Below are 20541 nucleotides of genomic sequence, written 5' to 3' on the forward strand. Positions count from 1 at the left end.
TCAGAATATTCCAGGTTTTTGGTATTTTGTCATGAATCTAATGTCAGAAATATGTCCTGTTCACAGTCAGAGCAGATCCATGAGCTTAAAGTCTATCCAGTCCACAGCAGACCTAACAGGATGTTAATGCTGACTTCAGTTATATACGTCAAAAATTCGAATGAATCTGAATGTGTCAAACACACTCGTGTGATCATGTGATTGTTCATGTACTTAAATTAGTTTATAATATTGTCTGTTCTAATAAATACATGAAGATTGGTATTATCTCTCTGGCTCCTCCATCATCAGCATTAGTGGGATTAAACCAGGATTAGAGGAGTCTGATTAGAGTCCTCTAAGAGTCGGTCAGATTCTTCTGCTGAGATTGTATTTGACCCCTCCATCAAACTCCAGTGTGTGGTCCTACGCCATGTTTACTGATACACAGAGGATGCTTTGTTGCATCAATCAAGTCACACTTTACTGACCCCTTGGGGAAATTCATCTTGGGCTCAGGAGTGTTACAGTGACTGCTACTACACTCAATACAATGCAAACCAGTGAATGTATGTAAGAGTAACTACAAAAAAATGATTTGATGTTTAGCAGTCAAATGAAAATCGGAACAAATCTACTCAACCTGGAACTCTACATTTCCTACCAGATGGTAGTAGCTCGTACTAAGGGAATAGTGGGTGTGATGGATCTAATAAAAACGTCTGTGCCTGTTTGAGTACAGAGTGCTCATACATGAACGAGATGATTTTTTGCCTGTTCAGAGAGATTGCCATATCACGATATTATGCCATAATCGTGCCCTCAAGAACAGCCTGATGGAACAACGGCATAATTTCCTGATTCACGCCAAACTTCGTAATTCTACACAAAAAGTAAAACCTTTGTTGAAAGCGAGTAACATGTTTCAGCTGAAGAGATGGTCTATTCACCACCCCAAGGTACTTGCCCGATTTGACCTGATTGATTTCCTCATTGTGGACGGACAGTGAGGAATGATGACCTGTGTGTCTAACACCGTCTCTTTTGTTTTACTAACATCAGAGGGAGTGTTTTCCACAAAATTCTTGACGCCCTTCAAAAATGTAACAGTTGGATCTGTGTCCTTTCATCAGGAAATAAAAAATTCAGATTATCTGAGTTTGTGTTGGTGCTATCATTTGTATAAAAAGAACAGGTGAGCTCTGCTGGCCGGCCCTGTGATACACCTGGTGCTGACCAATCTCCAACTGGAAACTATTATTGAATTCCATGCTCTGAGTTCTTGATGATAAGAGTAAACCTATTGTTGTGGGGGTAAATATTGTTGCTTTTAAGCTTAATATATTACCTTTACTTATGACCAAAAAGCTGTGATAGTCTATATAAATATAGGATATCAACCTTATTAGTCTTTGAATGTTTAATCAGGGGATTCTAGGATTCTTTGCTTTTTCAGGGATCAAACACACTTTGCATCAATTCAGGCAGAGTCAGGCTTATAAAAGGTAAGAAATGTATTTTCTAAACAAATTAAAAACAAGATAAGTTAAATAAGACGAATGTGATGGATGAACATAAGTGGATGTGATGTGATGTATGGTGGTTGAATGGTGGGTGTCTATCAGAACCTTGTATCTAGAAACAGTTCTGGGTGTGAAAAGAATTTGGTCTGCATTAAACTAACAAAGTTGGTTCTTATCAAAACCACATCAGACGCAATCATGCTGTGACTACCTCACCCTTATGGAGGTCCTCTTCGCGGATCCGAAGGTCGGGAAGGTCGGATGACCTCTGGGCACCGAGGTTCAGTGGATTAACCGCAGCACCGACTTTCTCCAGTCCAGAGATGTCGCCAGGCACAACAGGTTGGAACTAGTTTGCGTCTAGAAGGACTCTTAAGGAGTCGGAACCGTATCAGCTTTGTTCTGCAGGAACCGTTTGCTGTGTCAGCTTCAGCGTGTAGCAGGTTTTGACAGCTTGTCAAGAGATGTGGAGGTTAATAATAATAATGCATTGAACTTATATAGCGCTTTTCTAGACACCCAAAGACGCTTTCACACACACTCACATTCACACACTGCTAGTGACGGTAAGCTACTTGTAGCCACAGCCGCCCTGGGGAGGTCTGACAGAGGCGAGGCTGGCGCTGTCGGCCCCTCTGACCACCACTAACACAGGCAAGTTGGGTGAAGTGTCTTGCCCAAGGACACAACAGCAGGATACCCCTGGCGGGAGCTGGAATCAAACCCATGACCCTCCGATGATGAGGCAACCCGCTCTACCACCTGAGCTACTGCTGCCCCAATTTTTTTAGAGAGTTTTCTCCCGGTGGCCAGTCCGGAGTTCTGCTCAAAAACTAACTGAATCACTCAGCAAGTTTCTGTTTTAATATTCCCATATTATGATTACCTGGCCAATCGGGACGTGCCGTGTTAAGAGGTGTTAACAAACAGCCCTCAGAACATCACGCCTTCTTTCAGACAGAAGCTTCTCTGATTTGTGGGTAAGAACATATCTATGTGCATGAAATTACTTTAACTTTATCTTATGAACATTGTATACAAGTGTAGATAATGACTCACTTGTTAAACCAAACATTACTGATCATAACATCAAAACGTTTCATTGTAATATTAAAATTCTTTTCAACTTCATTGAATTAGTCACAGCTTATTCAAACATCAATGTTATTCATATAACATTTGTTCATTCAACCATATCATTATTTAACGATTATTTAACTTATGAGTTGTAAAAGCTATTTCATGAGAGTGTGCAATCCTGCGGTCTTATCAAAAGATCACTTGTAAGTCGCTTTGGACAAAAGTGTCTGCTAAATACATAAACATGACAAAGGCTTTGTTAGGGAACATAGGCTGACATCTTATTCTTCCTGAAATATCAACAAGGACTGCAGAATCTTCTGGGCTTTAGAAGACAGGATAGAAACTCCACTCAGATAGTGGAGTTAAGTCTGTAGGTGACCGGACATTGTGTAGGTCAATATGTAGGTGAAAACTGACCATTTCTGGACGTTACACTATTTAACATTATATTGCTTGACGGTCAATTAGAATAATTTCTGTAACAATAAATGAGGTTGAAGTGTGTTAAAAGCAAAATTAAAAGTCAATAAATAAAAGACCAACTTACTCCTCACCCCTGCCACATGGACCCAAGGGATAAACCATCAACCCTGCTCAATGGCCAACTTTCCTCGCAGGGTCACACCCATTAGGACAGTGGGAGGGTTAAGGGATCGATGAGGGATGGTAGTAATAGCATCATCTGTACTCCTACCCTGCCTAATTCTGAACGAATCTGTTCTCAGAAGAAACACCAAGTACTTTTCAAAGCATTTCATGATTACTGAGGTAAAACTTCAGTCAAACCGCTACCAAAAATGTGTCAATCAAATAAAGTCAGATTTTATAAATATGAGTCCAGCTTCAGACCTGCTGCCCTGTACCTCGTGCAAGCTTTCCTAATCTGAGGGAGCAAATTTTTGATCTCTAAACATTTTTGACATCTGACCCATTCTGGACCCTGGGGGTGAGATCCCAGGGCTCTCATGTGTCCTGGGAAACCTGGAAAATGATAGACCAATTTTCCAGTCCTAGAAAACAGGGAAAAATGGGGAAAAAAGTTTAATGTCCTAGAAACATTTGAGATGAACTTGAAAAATATTTTCCCCTCTTATGGATGGACACAAACGGGTTTAACATTCCATCAGTCTTTGCTGCTAGATTTACAGATGTTTGAGTGTTGCTCGCAGAACATTGAGTGAGAGCTTTGATGCTCCACCTGTCACGGTGTAGGAGGTGGAGACGGCAGACCATGTGTGGATGAGCTGAGCAGGAGATAAAAATGCAGGCTTCAGTAAAAGTAAAAATGGTTTAATGGCAGGATGGGATGAACAGGAACACCAACAAACAACAACAATGAACTGACAAAGGACAGGGGCAAAACAGGTGGTATAAGTACAGAGGGCTAATTAGGGAAACATGGGCAGGTAAACGAGGGACAGGTGAGAACAATAAGAGTAATCATGGCGGGCAGGGGCAGATCGTGACACCACCTGAGAGTAAATCTGTAGGCTTGTCACCAGCATTCAAACATTAATTCTGTTTGCTTCACAGCCAGACAGGACACGGAAATAATAATAAAAAAAGAAAATAACACAAATAACATAAGCTTGTGATAAACGATATATACTGGTATTTTACTCTAGTTTGTCAGATTATTTTACTTTAGATCCATCAGTAGGCTTAATGAATTTTGAATTTAAACACATTTAGCTTTATAAAATGTAAGTCCATCACAGCAAAACTTGACATTTCAAATGCTAAATTATACTGTCTCACATTTGGAAGAGCCATTCCCCCAGCGTCCTCAGGGGCCCACATTTTCTTTATATTCACTCTTGGCCTCTTCTTTTCCCACAAAAAGTCCCTAATTATCCTCTCACATCGATTAAATATATATACAGGTATTTTTACAGATAACATCATGGAGACATAATTAAACTGCGGAGCCACTACCATTTTGATTACATTAATTTTACCCCACAGTGTAAGATTCAATTTTCCCTATTTGTCCAAATTTGTTTTTATCTTTAGGAGGAGAGGTTCCATATTTGAAAGCATTATATTATCCAGGTTTGGATCCAATAATATTCCTAAATATTTCATTCCTGAAATTGAATGTGGTAATATCTGTAGAATGACACAATGCTGAGGGGCATGCCTTCTGATTTGTGCCAATTTATTTTGTAACCTGACAGCCTTGAAAACGACTCAACACATGTGAGCAAGGTGGGTAAGGATTGCACTGGATCCGTTAGCACTGCTAAGATGTCATCAGCATACATAGGCAACTTATGCTCCAAACCCTCTGCATGGACACCTCTGACATCTGTGTTACCTCAAATAATTAAAGCCAATGGTTCAAGAAATATTGTAAATAGCAACGGGGATAATGGGCATCCCTGACGGGTCCCGCGAGACAGATGGAAGAAGTCTGACACCAATCCGTTTGTCAACACAGCTGCTCTTAGACTATAATATATGGTTTTCACCCATTTACAAAATACAGGTCCAAACCCGAACCTTAAGAGAGTAGTCACGAGGAAGCCCCATTCTATCCGGTCAAAGGCCTTCTCTGCGTCCAGCGAGAAGGCCCCGGCTGGAACTTGGCTGGATTTTTGTGCATTAGATGAAAAAGTCTCCTGATGTTATCACTGGAACACCTATTCTTAATGAAACCTACCTGATCACCATTAATAATATCTGGTAATATTTTATCCAAACGGGGGGCCAAAACTTTTGTCAATATTACAATCGACTCCTAAAAGACTTACTGGTCGATAATTTGCAGGATCTGATACATCCCTGTCCCTTTTAGGAATAAGTGAGATTAATGCATCATTAAATGTATCTGGTAAGGATCCTATTCCCAGTGCTTCAAGATAAACTTTATGCAAAATCGGGGCCAGAATATCAATAAATGTCTAATAATACTCAGCTGGGAAACCGTCCAAACCTGGCGACCGGAGCTGGTGCAACGCTAATACTAGCTTGTTTCTTCCTTGTGCTAGCTCCCTTGAAGAAGTTCGCTTTATTATTACTTGCCATTGTCGAAGGTTATGATCCAAGATTAGCCTCAAGGTCGACCAAGAGAGTTTAATATTGACCGCAACTGGTGTGTATGTCCCCAAATTTAGAACATTAATGAACGGGTTTCATGAGCTCCTCTAGTGTGTGGCCATCTTCCTCAGTGGTCCCATGTCACCTCTGCCGGCAGGAATCTGATGGTAACACAGCCAAGGTGTTAAGGGGATCCGTTTTGGTGGTCTGAGGATTGGGTCTCTGATTTTTGTACATTATGTGGTCTGGTTGGCTTTGTTAGAAACATAATCTCCGGGTTTCACAGCCAAGTGTAAAGCAGCTGGGATAAGAATCGGCTCCTCTAAATCCAAGACTTGAATTGGATTGAAACAGGGTAGAATACGAGGTCCTGCCTCAAGTGGAGATGTTTCAGTATCTCGGAGTCTTGTTCACGAGTGAGGGAAAGATGGAGCGCGAGATCGATAGATGGATTGGTGCTGCGTCTGCAGTTGTGGTGAAGAGAAAGCTGAGTCTGAAGGCAAAGCTCTTAATATACCAGTCATTCTACATTCTTACCTTCACCTATGGTCACATGCTTTGGGTATTCGAATAAATCAGATCATGGATACAAGCGGCCAAAATTAGTTATTTCTGCAGGTTGTCTGGGCTCTTAGAGATGGGGCGAGAAGCGTTATCATCCGGTAGGGGCTCTGAGTAGATCCATTGCTCTTCCACGTCGAGAAGTGCCAGTGGAGGTTGCTTGGGCATCTGGTTAGGATGCCTCCTGGACACCTTCCTGGTGAGGGTTTCTGGGCACATCCGAACAGGAGGACACCTAAAAGTAGACCCAGGACACGCTGGAGGGATTATGTTTCTTGGCTGGATAAGGAACGCCTACCCCATGAAAAGGTCCTGGAAAATCATTTCAAGAAAAGAGTGGGAACCCTGAAATGGTCATAGAAGTTAAATTTCATTAATATGACAGGGAATGCAGTTTATCACATTTCAAGAGCAACATTTTTATTATGGAGGAACAAAAAAATCATACAAGCTGAAAGAAGCGAAACTTTTGGTTTTTATTGTTACACCAGTATCTAGGAAAGAAAAAAGTGAATGAGATCTCTGATTGATATCTTGTTTTTATTTCACATTGGAAAAAGCCATCCTAGGAAAACAACTGTTACAGCATGTTTTATATTAATTTTACTCTTAAATTACGTCATAACGATGCAACTATTGTAAGAAAATTAAAGTATTTGTGGGCCAAGCCCCCAGTGTTTACACATCCTAACAACGCCTCTGAGCACGCTTGTGACAAATTAACATGTAGTTTGAATCATTCACAAAAATCAGAAATGCATTAGTAATGTTAAAAAAATGATGAAAATTTTTATTAATAATATAATTCAAATATTCAAAAATATGTCATTCAACATTTTTATAAAATACAATGGTTAAATATATAAACAGAGTTTAAATAAAAGATTCTGAAAATCGGAATTATGAAGACAGATGAATCAGATGCGCTCTCTACTGTTATGGTACTATTGTGCTATTTAGTCTGTAGATGAATACAGATGTTTCACAGCTGAAGGGACCTGACCCTAACCCTACTACTTATAGAGGCAAATGTTACCCTAAATACTTGCTGTTGCGCAAAAGGAACAAAAAGTTCTCAAAAGTTGTTTCTAAATTGCCCTGAACTGGATGCCAGTCCATCGTGGCATGAACACACACACATGCATCCATGCATGTTTACACACAACTGAGGGCAAATAAATTCCATTGAACTAATGATTGTGTCAGACTGCACAGTTGGGCAATGTTCACCACTGTTTACTCAAAGGGTTTCAAACTTGATCAGCAGACATTACTTGTTTTTTTTGGGGGGGGGGGGGCGGGGGGGGTTCTGGGTTCTTAGGTTTGAAGAATTATAAAAAAAAAATAAACACCAAAATCAAAGCTATAATCAAAACTGAATTTGAATAAATCAACAGATTTGAAAAGTGTTGTGGTAAAAAAAATGGGGAGCAAAAAGTATATATATATATATATGTGTGTGTATATATATATATATCAACATCCATTCCATGGTAAAGAATCCCTGCAGATCAAGATGACTAATCTACCATAAAGAGAAGACATCTAAATAGAACAACTTCCATAGTTTGAGCCTGTTCTCGTTTGTTTGTTTTTCTAACCCATACCTGTTCATTGATTACTGTGATTCCCTGCTCTTGTGTCTATCTGAGTGGAAGCCCACCTTTCCCCCACCAAGACACCAGATCAACCATTTCTGTTGCAGCATTCCCACCTGAATCTCCCAAAGTGCTCTATCCTGAGGTTTTGAGCAGACTGACCTTTGTAGTTTTACCTTCGTCTGATCCTTGTTGGTTCTGCAGATTTTGATCAATGTGCCTCTCTCCTGGTTATTTAACTTTAGGAGTTTGACCTTACTTGGTATTGTGGATCTGGCACCTGCTGTTTGGGACTTCTGGATGGTTATGCATTGTCTTTATTCTGTTTAGAAACCTGGCTTGCCTCCCTCGTACTCTCACCGCATTTTGTTGCATAATTTTTTGAGGAAGTCCTGCGTGTTTTCCTGGACTCTCATTACATCACTTACCCTCTACTTACCTGATCCTGATGTATCCTTCTATCAACTGGAACCTGGATCTCCCTTGCAGACCCGTATTTGGATAGTTGGACTATCTCACCATTACTGAATCTCAAACTAACCCTAGAAGAGTGGCATCACTGGAGTCAACAGGAAGAATTGTTTGTGGTCTTGACCAGTCATACCGTCTCTTAATGGGATGAAAAGATTGAACCCAACAGGCTAGATGGGCCCCATTCTTTGGTACTGGGGACCAAAAACATTCACCTTTACAGTCTTCCCTGCCAGCGTTTTATCTCAGGAAAACATCTAGATGAAAATTACAGATAGGAATGTATCCTTCCATCTTCTACATGTCTTGCTGTGAGATTTCTGGGCTTTGAAAGAATGTTTTTACAGACTTTTCTACAGTTTCTGCTGAAGCTGGTTCTTCAAAAGAATTATCCTTATTTTACTCTAGACCATCTCATGTTCAAAATTCAGTTTTTCCTCAAATTAAATCTGTCATCCAAGTACAAATCTCACTCTGTTTGTAATTTTGGGGTGTTTTCATTGCCCAATCGGTAGAACGAATGTTAGAGATTGTGTCCAGTGACTCCAGTCCATCCTCTTAAGTCTGTCAGCCACTCAGTGCTGGTCATCTCTGTCTGTATTTCATACTTTGTCAACCGTGGTCTCATCTGTCTATGGATTTTTATCACGCCTCGTCCATATTCAGAAGGTAACAGTCATTCTAACCATTGGCAACAAATTCTTTAGTTGTTCCATTTAATGCGTTTGAAGTATTTACTCTCTTCCAAAGAAGGATTTAGATCCTTGCCAGGGAGGTCACTGTCTTGGAAAGGGGTCCCTAGTTAATTTCAGTTCGGAGTTCTGCCACCTTCTGTGCACTCATCAGAGCATATCCTTTGGTTTTCAGTTGAACAGCCAGTTGGAAAAAGACAAAAAGGAGCTTATGACAAAATTGGAATGCATTTCTTTTTTCCTGATGACCATACCTTGTAATAAGACAATACTTTAATTTGAGTTTGCAGAAAGTTCTGGTACCACGTCACTTACTTTTAAGGTGCATAGAGAAGGAAAACATTATGATTAAGTATAAGTTACATTTTATGCCCTTCATTAAAGGCCATATACCCATAATACAGTGTATAAAATAGTTTTGATCGATGAAAAGATTTTTTGGAATTTTTTTTCCTTAGGTTGAGTTTACCTTCTGTTGTCACCAATTTATAGATACTGATACCAACGTGCCATATTTTCCATCTTCATGGAAAAGCTCATGGTCTACTGTTCTTCAGCTTGTTGTTAACATGTACAGAGAAAAGCCAAAGCAGACCCCTTTACAAGCATCCACCATCTACTCCTCCAACCACCATCAAGCCATTGCCCCTACTAAATTAAAAAACAAAACGAACACACAGCTGGGATCCTGCAGGGTAACAGGGTTAACCACTGCACCACTGTGCAGTCTTTAGAAAGTGCCCTCATAATAAACTAAAGTGAATGTATGTTAAAATTAAAGTCCAACAAGGGTGAAGACTACAATACAAAGATCAGCCGTTAATAGGGCTATATGTTGCTCACTGGTTTGGATCTAAAAGCTTTGGAATTAAAGCAGATTATGAATGTTAAACATAAAAAAGCTGTACTAATAAAAGAAAAAAAAAAACAATACCAGTATGTGATTTGGTTTGGTAAAATGGAGCTGAACACAACTGTGGCTTTTACCAATGTTTATGTTAATATTATGCTAATATTAAACATTTTGAAGTATGTAATGAATTTACAAAAGTAGGTTTTGATTTTATCAACAGCTTGAGAAAAATAATATTATTGCACCATCTGAGTGAACGTCATGAACTATATGTACATTGAATTTTACAGTCAAACATTTTAGAGATATACAGAATCAGAAGTCTGACTTAAGGAAATATTAACTGAGACATTTAAGCATGTTAGTTTTATTGTGTATGCAGACATGGGTTGCTTTTCCTAATAATAGGATTGTTGCATCTATCAACAGTAGTGATGGGCTCTGTTAGTTTTCTCCCCTTGATCCTTAAGTTTTTTTTATGCAGACACAACATCACCATAGCTTTAATAAAGTGCCTTTTAAGTTGTGCAGTCGTAGTAACCCAACTCTGCCTTTTTACATATTTAAAGGTTCAGTATTTACAGAAAGGACAGAATGGAAATGTTTGAAATGATCTAAAGGATTTCTGACAGAAAACAAAAGAAACATATGGAATAAAAACACTGGTATGTTTTTGCACTATTTTAAAGAGAGTTATTGCCATCAGTGAGAGAAAGCTTTGCATTCCTATTAAACCTTAAAGCAGTGGTAAACCATAAAGGCCCATGGGGGTGCGGACGACCTAGACACACAGAGGGGACCATTACATCACCACTACTACTACTACTACTACTACTACTACTACTACTACTACTACTACTACAAACGGGAAATCTAGATCCTTTAGAAGGGAAAACTAGACCAACAGATGGGACATGTAGACCCACAGAGGGGACCAGTAGACCCATACAAGTGACCCCTAAACCCATAGAACGAACCTGTGGACAAGGGATGCACAATATCATTTTTTTCAACTTGTGAGATGTTACTGTCAGTTGAGTAATCAAAGTTACCAAGTTTTAATACATTAGTATAGCATAGTATTAAAGGTGGAATGTTTAAAATGTCTGACTATTTTCCATTTGCAATTAGCCACACTTCTCCCATTAACCACCAGCTGCAACAGAAGGTTTGGGAGTCCTGCGTAACTCATGGCTTTTATCGTGTTTTTTGCATCATCAAGAAACACATTATGGAAGGGACCTTTAGTAATTCCCCACTTCTGAACCATATCATCAAACACATCTGTTATAACTTGACTTTTAAGGGACACCTAAAACAGTTTTGCATGCAAAATGACTGCAGAGTTCAATATTTGTTGACCCACTGAGCTGTTAAGCTAATGAAGGGTACAGGGCTAACACTAAGGCTGCTTTTCCAAATATCTGTTGTGACACCAAAGGCAAATATGTCTCCTAGCAAACTTTGAATGTGCCACCACACAAACACGTGTAGTTTGACTAACACTGTGTCCCTCAAACTTTGGCTCCAGAACACAGATTTTAAAATTTACATTCTGCTTCAGCATTTTCTTCCTGATTCACTTTGAATTACACAGAGCCATATAAGCTATGCGTGTTTGGAGTAAGTTGCCGATACATGAACCACATGATCCCCTTATCGTTTTTACTGACTATGAGAGTGTCAGAACTCTTGTCTTCTTGATGATGCTACTTTTACACCATCGGCGCCGCCCCTCTCTGTCACGACTGCTCGTGAAAGTGGCGACTCTGGCAGTGCTGTTGTAAAGTGTTGTAAAGTACAAGTACAGGCATAAGGTGTCAAACTCAATACGAATCCTGGTATCTGTATCAGGGCATCCCTACCCAAGACCTATTAACACAAAGGGATGACCTTTAGGTCTTTAGTTGGGCCTGATGAGATGAGATTTTGGAATATCTCAGTTTGAGTTTGAGGTTTTCGTTTAATGTAGCAAGTTTTTTCTCCAATAAGAAGTTTTCTATAGCTCTGTTTCTAGGAAGACAATGAGGTGCTATCAGTCCTGTGTAAATGTTCACAGGTTTTTGCGATGGCAAATGAATTACCGAACAAATGAAATGTTTTCTCTCAGTAGGTGGGCTGTGGAATCAAATTATGTATGATCTTAGTCAGACTGTAGGAGGAACAGTCAGAAGCCAGCCTTGTTGCTGTGTCTTCTCATGCCAACACGGACAGTTAGAAGAATTTTGTTATCAATGTGTTAGTCCTGGTGTTGTCCAGCTTCAGTTTTTCGTGAAGATCACTTAATGAATTAGCTAGAGGCAAAATTTCTTTGAATGGCATGTGTAAAACAGTGTTAAAAAATCTACAGAAGAAAGTTTTTCATGGCTGGATTATAAAAATAATCCAGTGTTTTTAAATAGTGCTCTCGAACCAAAGATGGCTTCTAATCTGAGCCCAAACAGGCTGATGACATCACTCGTGGGAACACTCCACAAACAGCTAGTGGAGGCATTAGAAGATCTCCGGTGTTTCTGCGTTAGCATTATAGCAGACAACACAGTGCAATCAGTCAGGTGTAGCTTCTGAAACCTCTGCTAGTCGGTTAGATTTTCATTTTTTTTTTCTGGGATAGGATGATGAGAACGGACATTGGATTACCAGAGATGTTCAACCAAACTCCCACTACCTGCTAGCTGGAATGCCGAGGTGCAGCCATGTTTTAGACTGACTCAGTAGACCCGTGACTCGATCTGGACATCAGGGAGGATTCTGTTCATCTTCAGAACCAAAATCGGTACAATTTGTTCACATTTGTAGAATTATTATTATTATTTGTAGTTTGTAGTAATCCAGGATGGCACTAAGGCTTTACCGGTCTCAGAAGGATCTGTTGTTGAAATATGTGGACCATCTTTTGGATCATATCTGTGTGTGTGTGTGTGTGTGTGTGTGTGTGTGTGTGTGTGTGTGTGTGTCCTAGCTTTCCCAAATGACTATTTTTCCTTACCGGAGCTAACACGGTTAGCAGTGTTGCTGCAGTCATGCTAACAGACTGGCAGCAATTCCAGATGGATATATACATGGAATATCCATCCATCCATTGCCTGAACCCGCTTGTCCATGTAGGGTCACGAGGAGGGCTGGTGCCTATCTCCACCGGCCAATGGGCAATTAGGCAGGGTACACCCTGGACAGAGAGCCAGTCCATCGCAGGGCAACACAGGACAAACAATCATGCACACACACACACACACACTCACGCCTAGGGACAATTTAGACAGACCAATTAACCTAACAGTCATTTATTTGGACTGTAGGAGGAGGCCGGAATACCCGGAGAGAACCCACGCATGCACAGGGAGAACATGCAAACTCCATGCAGAAAGATCCCAGGCCGGGAAGCAAACCCAGGACCTTCTTGCTGCAAGGCAACAGCTCTAACCACTGCACCACCGCGCAGCCCCTAGATGGAATATATAGGTTATTATTTTAGATAAAAACTATGTTAGTTAAAAATACATGTAGGTCGCAGACATTTGGCTCAGACTTTTTGCTGCAGCTTTAAACGTAATTTTTCATAATCATTGAGAGCACAAAATTAAATGAAATACAGCTATTCACAATGTGCTAGTGGTAGTAAGACATTGTTGAGTGACATATGCAAAACATATTTCTTCAGAGAATTTTGATTTCCTAAAATGATTTGACAAAATGTCTTAAGAATATTAAAAACTGAACCCAGTTTATCTTTACATAGATGGTAAAGTGTAGTTGCACTGAATTTCTACAATTTTCTTGCAGCATCTGGCCAATGTCCTTAAAGACAACTTCCCAAGGAACCCCTGGATAACATCCCAGGTTACTACAGCACCGCTCTGTCATTTGAGATTGCTTTTGTTACATCCCAGTCGTGAAGGATAGACATTCCCTTCAACAAGCTTTTAAACCTGAACTCCAACCAGTCTGTAGATCACCTCATGAGTTCAAATGGCAAGATACAGTTTGCAGATATTTTTTACCCAATTCTCCCTTTCCAACAACCATAAGCTCCCCAGTTACTGAGCTTGTACAAACAAGCAAGTCTAAACAAAGGTTGCACGTGTCATGTCAGAACATTGTTGTCGCAGTAAGTGACAATAAAAAAACGCTGTTATTAATGTCTACAAGCAAATGCTGACAACGGAGAATTTACAAATGTCCACTGTGGTCAGAGTTTTTGAAATAATCTTTTTTGGTGCTGTACATCTTCCTTTTCATATGGATGACAGGCCAAACTGTAGAAAAATATCTTCGTTTAGTGGGATACCAAGCTACGCGTGTGCAGAGTCTTGGTCGGAGAGAACAGGGGTCGTGGTTCACCACTGCCTTTTAGGGTTCAGGTAACAAAGCTAATATCAAACATATTTATGACACATATGTAATTATTTCATGAGAAGTTAACCCAAAGTAAGCTAGTCATGTAAAAGCTGATGTTTGTATGCTAGTGTTGTTTCACTACACTAATTGTTCACTCACACTGACTCACCATTGTTGTTTTGATCAAACCACTAAAACCTGGAGGACTCTGAATTCAGATGTTTTCAGGTAAGTTGAGAGAATAAAGTTGCACTAGTGATTACCTGCTGACCTTCGACCCCTCCCCCTTACCTCTGAGACAAACCAGTCTCAGACTGCATCATGTTTTGATCTTTGTTCTATCTCATTTAAATCTGTAAGTTAAATACTGCATTCTAAAGTTAAAGAAATAGCTGGTTTCATTTGCTTTGTGTTTCTGTTGACTCTAATTGTGTCTACTATACTTTTGCCCCCTCCACCATCCTCACCCTTCCACCCATCTCCTGGAGTTAGACTGCATCTGACTCCACCACACATTGTTCGGTGTACTCCTTCACCAGCTCTACGTTCAGGGCGCTGTGACAGAAATCAGCCATGGGCTTCCAGAGAGCTGGGTCCAGGAACATCTGGCACATCACATGACCCTTCAAGGTGGCTGTGTGGCACTCTAGATGGCTTAAGAACTGCTGCTTCACCAAGTTCAGGTCTTTACCGTACATGTCAATGTTCAGGTAATACCTGTGTAAAAAGAGGAATCAGTTAACTGGTGGTTAAAGCTGCAGCTGATTATCGACAAGTCAAGAATTAGTAAAGATCAATAACACCACAAAAGAAACGCAGTTATTCTACACTGTGAAAACTGGCGTCTAATATTGTTAAAAAAAAAAGCCTTTAGTCATGACAAAATCTGCCAGTAGGGTAAGTTGCTTGGTTAGAATTCTTAAAACTAGCAAATAAATAAAAAATGTGATTATTTTGCTAGTTTTAAAAATTCTACGAAAGCAACGTTTGCTTACCCTATTGGCAGATTTTTTTACTCAAAACAAGAAACTTTGGATCATATTTTAGAATATTTACCTTATTTAAATCATTTTCTGAAAAATGCATTTACCTTTTATGCTAAAAATAAGATAAAGTTCTAAAAATGAGGCTTTTTCTACTTTCTTAGAAATCTGTTTTTGCTCCTGGAAATGTTAGGAATTTAGAAACTCTAGCCTGGGAGTATGGTTTCTATTATTAAATGTGGCTAATGTTTTATTCTTCAGCTAATTATTTCCAGAAGCTCAGGTGCCTTTGTGAATAATTCAATCTGTTAGAGGAAAAGCAGACGCAGCTATACACTCTGAGGTTCTTTACTTAGAAGAAGATCATGTGGTTGTTTCCCAACTATGTGATAAATTGGAAATTTTGAGAAACAAGTCAAAGTTAAGTCCAGCCAGAGGAAGTGAACCACATAGAGCTCTAGGACCCAACTCTGTCCTGGTTTTGTCTAACTGAGGGTTCTGGTAGTCTGTTCTCCCACAGCAGCACCAATGAGAGAGAGAACTTCCTTTAATCCTTCACATTAAGAGCTTGTAACAGCACACTAAATCCTCTCAAAACAATAATTTGCTGATATTATAATTAGGGATGCACCGATACCTCTTTTTTCCAAACCGATACGATACTGATACTTGGATCTGAGTACTCGCCGATGCCGATTACCGATACCGATACTTCCACCACACAAAAAAAATGTAATGATTTGGAATACAGATTTTATTTTCTTCTCTGCTTTCAACAGGAAAAGACTGTGAGGTAGATAAAAAGTAAAATATATGAATGTAAATCATCACAAAACTAAAATATTAGGTGAACAGAAATGACAAGTTACAGTGAAGCCATTTTCAAGCAACTGCATTGGTATCGGTTCCTGGTATCGGTTAACTTTTACCGATACCGATACCGATATTGGTATCGGCACCGATACCAGTATTGGTATCGGTGCATCCCTAATTATAATCATTATTATTGTTTCCGTTGTTGTTTTATGTTGTTTTCTCCACTAACACCCCTGCAGTAACCTAGGAGTTTAGAGAGAAGTTAAAGTCCGTCTTCTGCGAAGGCAGCTTTTCTCAAACGAAATCTTGGTTTTCTGAACAAATGAAAGATGATTACCAGTTATCTCCGATGGGCACCTTGAAGGGGAAGGTGCAGAGGCTAGCCACCGTGGGACTGGACACATCATTCACCATCCAGTCGATGTCCTTCTTCAGCAGGATGGTGAAGTTACTGGGCAGAAGCTTGAAGGGCTGCCAGTCCTGAATGACTGTGGCATTAGGGAGGAGCCCCTTCATCAGGTCAGAGCGCAGATACAGCTGGTGAATGGATTCATGATCCAGACGGACAGGAGGGGGACTGGATGAGGATGTAGACAAAGAGGGATAGATGCTGTCGTGCAAAGTAATGTCAGAGAGTCTCAGTTTGAGATCTTCAGCTCTGAAGCGAACCAGCAGAATGCCCTGTGAACAAAAACAATGTTGGGGTTAGAAGAAAAGAAGAGCAAACACACTGACTAATTTATGAAGCCATCTTGAAGACGAAGAGAAGCTGTTTCATCTGCTTTTGTTGGTTGTACCTGCTTAGTTATGATGCGATACTTTTGGAAGTCCTTGGGTCTAAGCTGATCATCCCGGGTCAAGCGGCTTACTTTAACATCTGGATACTTGGATTTGACCAGCTCAGAGCAAAAACGCAGCAGAACACCTGCCACACCCTTCCCCCGTTCTTCAGGAGCAACACGAAGACCTTCCACCAGCATGGTCTCCCCGTCATCTATCACACAAACCGACTCCAGAGCAATCTGCCAGATAGACGAAGGAAACACCTCCTCAATCATTCACCCTGTGTCACAACTTCACACATTAATAATACACAGCATCATATTTATATCAGCTTCTGCAAAGATCATAAATACATATAAACACACACACTCTAGACATAAAAGTTAGGAGATGTGTGCATTGGTTTATTATTTCTTTAATGATGTGGCCGACAGCATTTGAAGTAGTAAGTAAGTTGAAGCTCAAGGACGGACATTCCTGATCAGGAGACAGTCCCATCCTTCTGCCAGCCAATCACATGCTTCTGTAGAACAACATGGGTCCTGACTGGTGTGGTAAACCTCATCTTGTGCTACTATGATCTGAATTTCTCTACTGGTTTTTATTCTCCAGGGTCTAATCCCTCCATGATGGTCCCTCCTGCTTCTTCTTCTCCACATTGGGTTTCTTCCCTCTGAGACATTCCCTTAGCAGTACATTATTGAGGTCTTTCTAACTGATAGGTTTTTCAGGTGTTTCAGTCTGCATAGCTGTCCTGATGCTCACTAGTCCTCAGCCTCACTCCTTTCTCCCTGAGTCCACTCTTAAGGTGCTGGCCTGGGCTATTAAAAATCTTTCTTGTCTTTATTACACCTGTGGATTATCTGATGGCCCAAGGTTCTTGTAGCTGCCTTGAACCTCTTCAGTGTTTCTTCCAACTCATTCAGTCCCTTCTGTTGTGATCAAAGTGCTTCCCATGAGTGTAGTTCAACCACATTTTTCCTGTCTGAGTGACATTCAAACATTGTTGCTGGTGATGTGGATCGGGGACTCATGTCGATTCTTGGCATAAAGTTTAATGTCACCCTACTTACTCTATGAGGGGCAAGCAGGAGCATATTTCTCTAACTAGCTTCCATCCATCCATCCATCCATCCATCCATCCATTTTCTTCTGCTTAGCTGGAGTTGGGTCACGGGGCAACAGTCTAAGGCGAGAGACCAAGATTTCCCTCTCCCCAGCCACTTGGGCCAGCTCTTCAGGGGGAATCCCAAGGCGTTCTCTGCCCCCCCCCACCACCACCCACCCACCCCCACCCCTTCTCTTTCACCTCTATCTCCGTGTCAGAATTACAAAGCATTCAAAAAACAATAACAATAAAGTTTTAAGGTGTGACATTAAAAGCAGAAGCTTTGATGATCCACCTGAGAGTAAATCTGTAAGGCTTGTCACCAGCATTCAGACATCAATTCTGTTTGCTTCACAGCCAGACAGGACAAGGGAATAAATAAATAAATAAGTAAATAAAATAAAAATATGTGTGTGTGCATTTATATATGCTTTTGATTAGGCTTACCACTTTGCCCTGTTTACGAGCCACTATAACTGTGCGGTTGGTTTCCTGCAGCCAGCTAATGTATCTGGTAGGGAGGTAGTCCAGCCCCCCGTAAATGTGCTGGCTCATTGCCATAATTTCATCAAAGTCCTCTTCAGTAGCTACATCAAACTGAAGGCCAGCTTGGGACAGGGCCTCTGGAGGCTGGGGAATGGTCAGGTTGGAGTCAATCTTCATTCTGCAACAACTGTGGGACACAAAACAAACCAAGAAAAGGTTACAAAACAACTATTCTTATTGGGTTTCACACAGAAATATTAACAAATAGTCAAAGACAATGAATACCCAACCGGTTTGGCCTAAAGGTTGTCCAAGATTTGTTTATGTTTTTGTATTTAGCAGACGCTTTTGTCCAAAGCAACTTACAAGTGATAATTGGCATGTTGCCCTTGAGGCTAACAACAACAATAACAACAACAACAACTTGACATCAATCATGGAGAGGAGGGAACAAAGGAGTGGACGGTAGAGAGGGGGGACGGGTGCAGGGAGGGTGCTAGTTAAGAAGATGCTCTCTGAAGAGCAGGGTCTTCAGGAGTTTCTTGAAAATTGAAAAGGAAGCCACTGTTCTGGTAGTGCTTGGAAGGTCATTCCACATTTGTGGAACGATGCATGAGAAAAGTCTGGATTGTCCTGAGCGTGGTGTATGCACTGCTAGCAAACAATCCTGCGATGACCGGAGCGGCCGGGCCGAGACGTAAGCCTGTGCAAGAGGATTCAGGTAGATGGGAGCCGTACCATCTCCAGGGTGTCCGCGGGGTTTTAAAAAGTATTAAAAAGTGATAAATAAAAATAGTCAAATTTAAGGCCATTAAAAGTGTTAAATTTGGTCTCAGAGGTATTATTTTTTCCAAATTAGGTATTATTTTTTCAGACTATCAGATGTCGTATTCTCAACATCGACATAGAAATATATTCCGAATGAAATGTTTTGAACAATTATAAAAATAAAACGAGCCGATTATTTGCTCCTCCCACTTGCGCTGCCCTGAGTTGCAAATGAAGCGCTCCTCACAGTGTTGCCAACTTGGCGACTTTGACGCTATTTCTAGCAGCTTCTCAGACCCCCTTCTTGACTTTTTAAATCTTAAAAGTACCTAGCGAACACCTCAGAAACATCTCTGGTAACCCTTAGCTACTTTCTGGATAACTGTCGTCGACATTTCCTGCAAGTTAGCTAAACACTCCGGACCGTTCTTCAGGACATTAGGAAAGGGAATGATGCAGTGATGTGTCAGTCGCTACAGAAACAGCTCTCAGAGTCGGCTCCCTGTTGGAGTAACCAGAGTGAGTGACACACACACCGCACCTGCGGACTCCTGAGCCGATGAAAACGGCTAAATGTGCGCGTGCGGCGCGTTAAACACACATGCAGCTTGCCCCGATTGCTGTGAGACCGGGTTGGGGGGTGGGGGTTGCAGCTGTGGTTGGGACAATTATTACATTAACTGATGGACTTGTAAATAAATAGTTTATAAATAAAGCCTGATTTATGCTTCTCCGTCTGCGTCAGTGCGGAGACACGCAACGCCATTATCCGTCCTTGCGTAGGGCACGCAAGTACGTACGGAGTCGAGCCCACTTTTTTAAACATCCGTCGAACGAGACGGATTACGCAAGCTTGTGATTGGTCAGGATGCCGCTGTTGTTTACAGCGCCGCCATTGCAAGGAGAGCCAAGGATAACTAGCGGCAGACACGGAGAAGCTTGAAGAATATCTCGCGAAAAAACTCTAAAAATATGAACGTTTAATTCTCCCGTGACTGGAGGAGTGAAAGGATGCGCAGCAAACATTTTATTTGTGGACGGAAATGACAGGAAACGTGGGTTTAGAGGTGGGGAGCGCATGAAGCGGTGGGAGAATGAGAGACAAATATGTCCCTGTTAAAAGTCTCTTATATACACAAAAAACACAATATAAACACACGATCTTGGACCGATGCATGACAGGATACCACAGAACAGCGCTACGCCCTCTGTTGTCCTGCAGGGCAATTGCTTTGCAACACTCTCCAGGAGACGGAGAAGTAAAAGAGCAAAACGCTTCCGTCAGTCCGTGCGTGTCTGTCCCTTGCGGAGCTGACGGAGAAGCATAAACCAGGCTTAAGGTAGAAATAACTTCCTCACGCTGATAAATAATAACTAATCTCTCTGAGGACACGGTGCTGCACTCTCCTACAGCACCTTGACACGACTCAATAAATGTTATGCAACATTTAGTGAACAGC

At 40.9% G+C, this 20541-nt stretch overlaps 1 protein-coding gene across 1 annotated transcript in view; it reads right to left on the reverse strand.

Moving 5' to 3' along the window:
- Nucleotides 1-6706: 6706 nt before the first annotated feature.
- nat16 (N-acetyltransferase 16) overlaps nucleotides 6707-20541 on the reverse strand; it is a 40346-nt gene continuing 26511 nt past the window's right edge. The window contains exons 2-5 of the mRNA XM_054735714.2: nucleotides 18275-18500; nucleotides 16734-16958; nucleotides 16274-16617; nucleotides 6707-14854 (exon numbers count right to left, since the gene is read on the reverse strand). Coding sequence (XP_054591689.1) covers nucleotides 14626-14854; nucleotides 16274-16617; nucleotides 16734-16958; nucleotides 18275-18490 — 1014 coding nt within the window. The 5' untranslated portion in view covers nucleotides 18491-18500 and the 3' untranslated portion in view covers nucleotides 6707-14625. The remainder of the gene's footprint in view (nucleotides 14855-16273; nucleotides 16618-16733; nucleotides 16959-18274; nucleotides 18501-20541) is intronic.

Source organism: Nothobranchius furzeri, chromosome 3 (assembly GCF_043380555.1).
Source record: "Nothobranchius furzeri strain GRZ-AD chromosome 3, NfurGRZ-RIMD1, whole genome shotgun sequence".
Classification (NCBI taxonomy): Eukaryota; Metazoa; Chordata; class Actinopteri; order Cyprinodontiformes; family Nothobranchiidae; genus Nothobranchius; species Nothobranchius furzeri.